Source organism: Miniopterus natalensis, chromosome 7 (assembly GCF_054644295.1).
Source record: "Miniopterus natalensis isolate mMinNat1 chromosome 7, mMinNat1.hap1, whole genome shotgun sequence".
Lineage (NCBI taxonomy): Eukaryota > Metazoa > Chordata > Mammalia > Chiroptera > Miniopteridae > Miniopterus > Miniopterus natalensis.
In genome coordinates this window covers 13,918,402-13,922,755 of record NC_142087.1, presented here as the reverse complement: position 1 = coordinate 13,922,755, position 4,354 = coordinate 13,918,402, and the positions used below count along the sequence as shown (strand labels likewise).

Genomic DNA, 4,354 nt, shown 5'->3' with positions numbered 1-4,354 from the left:
GGGGCGCGGGGCCGGGATGGAACCTGAGCTCCTGCCTCCAGCTGGCGGCTACAGGCGGGGGCTGCCCTGGCTCTGCCCAGAAGGCTGTGGGGCCTCTCCCAGGGCTTCAGGGAAACAGGGCAGCTGGTTCAGTCACAGACTGGGGCTCACTCCTGTGCCCCTGACTCCCAGGGCCCTGCAGACACAGCCAGGGGCTGGGACCCCCACCATCTCCCTTTGCCTGTCCCGGGCCTCCAGGATCTAGCTACTGGGGGAGGCAGGGTTGGGGGATGGGCTCTCAACATCCCACAGGGTGCAGCCTTCTCAGGGGACCCTGCTGGGCTCTGGCAGGGGGGTGGGGTGGGGAATGGTCATTCCTTCCTGGATGTGGGGTGTGAGCAACATGGAGGATTATCACAGTCTTTTCCCAGCACTCTGGGACCAGCTGGAGAGAGGTCCCAGCACCTCCCAAAGGGAAAAGCCATTCTTGAGCAGTTAGATAGGACGGAGGCCAGCCGCCTCTGTCCAGCCTGGGCTCTGCCCAGTGCCAGCCTGGAGCAGCCCGGAGGCCCTAATAATGTTTGCCGATGCCTTGCCTTGAATGCAAGCGTCAGTGCCCACAACCTCCTTGAGGTTTCAGCCAGGCGTGCCTGCCCCATCCCCCAGTCTGGGGAGCAGAGTAAGTATGGGGGGTGATAGGGGACACCAGGAGGTGGTGGCAGCATCCGTGAGAGAGGCGGCTGCTCAACCCAGAGCTGGGGGGTAGGGGCGCCCTGTGCGCGGCTAATTAAACAGTGACTGTGATGAATCGGGAGAGGCTGCTGCTCGCTAATTAAAGATGCGGGCGTCTTGCCTGGCAAGCAGGGGAGGCAGGAGCAGCATGGATCCATGTCGAGGGGCCAGGCCAGCAAGGACAGCCTTGGCGCAAGCCCCCCACCATGCTGGCTCTGGGCATGCCTTCCATCCTCAGGCCTCCCAGCAGGCCCCAGCCCCTCCCCACTTCCCTATCTCTCCTTCCCACCTTGCCAGAGCCGGAGGCCTCGGACTTCCCCCTCCCCACCAACCCAAATTGCTTTCCTGATAAGGCCCGGTGTTGAGAGGAGGGGCGTGTTGGTGCTCAGGGCCTGGGCTGGAGGGGGGTTCGTTTAGAGCCTCTCAGGTACTCCCTCCCCCCCACTCCCAAGACCCCAAATTGGACAATGCGTCCAACCAAGATGGAGGCTGGCCGTGGGAATGAGACCCCAAGGTGGCTTTTAGAGCTCTAGATTCTGAGACTCTTGGGGGTTTAGGCACCACCCAATTTTTCTGCTGTAACAACACCTGATGTTAGTCAGGGTCCTGCTCTGCCCCAGATGCCCTGTGGGAGAGAGACAGAGACAGAGATGGTGCTCCTTCTGGCCTCAGCACCCCAGTTTGGAAAAGGGAAGACTGGAACTAATGCTCTCTGACCCCTGGAGGTCCCTGTGTAGTCACAGAAAGACCCCAGAGCTGCTTGTCCCCGCCCCACATCAGCTTAAAGGGCTCAGTGGCTAAAAGCATGGGCTCCAGGGACCAGACATCTGGGTACCAGTCCCAGCCCCACCATTTGCCAGCTGTGGGACCCCATTGTAGCTAATTGCTCTGTGCCTCAGTTTCCCCATCTGCAAAGTTGGGGACAGTAATTCTGCCTACTCAGAGGGTCACACTGAGGCGATCAAGAGAGAGAATCCAGGTGAGGTACTCAGCACAGTGTCTGGTCCATAGAACAAGCCAGGAAATGTCCTCGTTGTAATTTGACAACTTGGGGCACCTGGGCAGGTGCGGCCCTCCACCCACCTCTTCTCCATGTGACACCCCTGACCCAACACAGGGGGAGCATGTCACCTTTCATACGTGGGCTCTCACATTCTCCCCAACTCTGGCAACCTTTTGAGGGAAGTACAACAGCAAAGAAGAAAACACAGTGGGTGCTCAGAGAGGTCAGGTGACTGGCCCAAAGCTGTACAGCTAAGGAAGGGACAAAGACAGCCCTGGGACCCTTGAGAGGGAGGAGAGGAGGGAATTGGGGGTGCCCCACGGTGACATTTGTTGACCTTCTACTGGACCCCAAGTCCTGAGCCATCCACCATTGGAGGAACTGAGGAGAATGTGAGGCTCACTTGCCTTCAAGGAAAACCAGTCTGGGAGGGGAGAGAAAACACACAAGGAGAGAGAATGAGACCCTCTGAGAAGGCAACTTCCGCAGCACCGGGTCTCCTCCAGGCAACCCTCTGAGCAAGGGGCTGAGAAATGCTATTCTGTCTTGGAGCTTGATTTGCAAAACAAAGGTTTTGCTTGTATTTAGAGGGTAAAATCAGACTTGGGGGAGCCTGCAGGGGGCTGATAGAGCCCTTCACAAAGTGGGTCGGATACTCTGCTCTGGTAAGTGCCAGGAGGTCCCTGTTATCCATGGTGCCTGCTTCTGTGGTTCTGGGGTCTGTCACTTGAGGTACCCAGGGATCGGGGATGCTGTGGTCCAGGACCCCCAGCAGGGCCCATCCACATCTGAAGTGGGGTGATGTGCCCTTTCCAGGACACCAGGCACCCACCAGGACGGGGGCTTCCTGCTGCAGTGGGGAAAGAATGCGGTGCCTGTAAGAGGCCCAGAGACAACCTTTTGAGGCTGACAAACTCAAGGCTGTTGACCCTGACGCTGGGATCCCTGGCCTTAGGCAGCCAACCCAAAGCAGGCAGGGATGAGTGCAAGGTCACTTTTGGGGGCAATATCTCTGTTCTCCCTCCTTAGCGACCAGGGCTCAGCCAGAGAGCCTGGGCAGGTCTAGCCACAAGGAAGCCCATGAAAGCAAAACTAGTGGCTCCTGGAAACACCCTTTCAGCTTCCCCAGGACCCCGTGCAAGCTGGGCCAAATGCCGGTCTGTGGCGCCCTCTGGTGGCCACTAGGTTTAAGGGTGGGTGGTCAGGACTAGAGGATTTCAAAATGTACCACCCCTCCCATCTCATTAAAGGGAAACTTGAGGCCCAAGGTCATAACGGCAAGTCAGTGGCTGAACCCAGAACGGAACCCAGACCTCCAGGCCTCTCTCTGTACCAGTGGCTGCTCTTGGTGGGTCTCAAGGCATCCCCACCAGGGGAGGGAAGACTGGGTGTCCAGGAGGCTCATTCCCCAGTGACTATGGGCAGCTGGACCGTAGCAGCTGAGCAGCTGTGTGATGAGGCATGCAGCACCTTCCCTCCCTGGTCCTAGGTTTCTCACCTCGAAAACTTGGGGTTACTGTGTTGCAAGGGGGTAGGGAACGGGGGTACTTCTCATATATAGCTAGTAGTGAGGCTGTCACCAGCCAACATCTCAGGAAACACCGAAACAAGCCTTACTACAGTAGTACCATGTTCAGTGATGAAAGACTGAAATCAGGAACAAGACAAGGATACCTGCTCTTCACCACCTCTATTCATTCTTGCCTGAGGGCCTTGGTCCCAGCCACGGCACTCAGGCAGGAACAAAGGCATCCATATGGCAAAGAAAGAAGAAATCCTAAGGAATCTAGTATATATATAACTAATAAATGAGTTCAGCAAGGTTGCAAGATACAAGATGAACACACAAAAGTCAATTGTATCTCTACCCACTTGCAATGAACACTTCAAGATGTAATTAATAAAATCATTCCATTTACACCAGCATCAAAAAGAATGCTTAGGGATAACTAACAAAAAACTAGAAAACTTATACTCTTAAAACTACAAAATATTGTTGAAAGAAATTAAAGAAAACCTAAGTAAATGGGAAAACACCCCATGCTTATGGGTGCAAAGACCTAATATTGTTAAGATGACAAGATTCCCCAAATTGATCTTCAGGTTCAACACAAGCTCCATCAAAATTCCAATCTACTTCTTTGCAGAAATTGACAAGCTGATCATAAAATTCATATGGAAATTCAAGTTACTCCCAATAGCCAAACAATATTGAAAAAAGAAGAACGATGTTAGAAGACCCACATTTCTGATTTCAAAACATTCTACAAAGCTACAGTAATCAGAACAGTGTGGTACTGACATAAGGATAGACTTATAAATTCATGGAATAGAATTGAGAGTCCAAAAATAAACCCTCAGATTTACAGTCAATGATTTTCAAAAAGGATGTGAAGACAACTCAATGGGGAAAGAACAGTCTTTTCGTCTTTTCAACAAATGATACAGGAACAACTGGTCGAGCACATACAAAAGAAGGAAGCTGGACTCCTTCCTTGCACCCATTAACTCAAAATGGATGATAGACCTAAATGTAATAGTTAAAACTATAAAACTCTTAGAAGAAATGACCTAAGAGCAGGCATTAGAATTCATTTTTTAAATATGACACTAATCCTAACCTCTAAGGGGCCCCATGAG

General features: G+C 52.9%; 1 protein-coding gene across 1 annotated transcript; it reads right to left on the bottom strand.

Annotated features, from left to right (window-relative positions):
- Positions 1-762: 762 nt before the first annotated feature.
- LOC107527740 (uncharacterized protein C20orf203) lies at positions 763-2,408 on the bottom strand. Its single transcript, XM_087819285.1, is given in 6 exon segments — positions 763-791; positions 794-898; positions 901-1,006; positions 1,008-1,052; positions 1,054-1,103; positions 2,318-2,408. Coding segments are annotated over 6 exon segments (426 nt in total).
- Between the last annotated feature and the right edge of the window lie 1,946 nt (positions 2,409-4,354).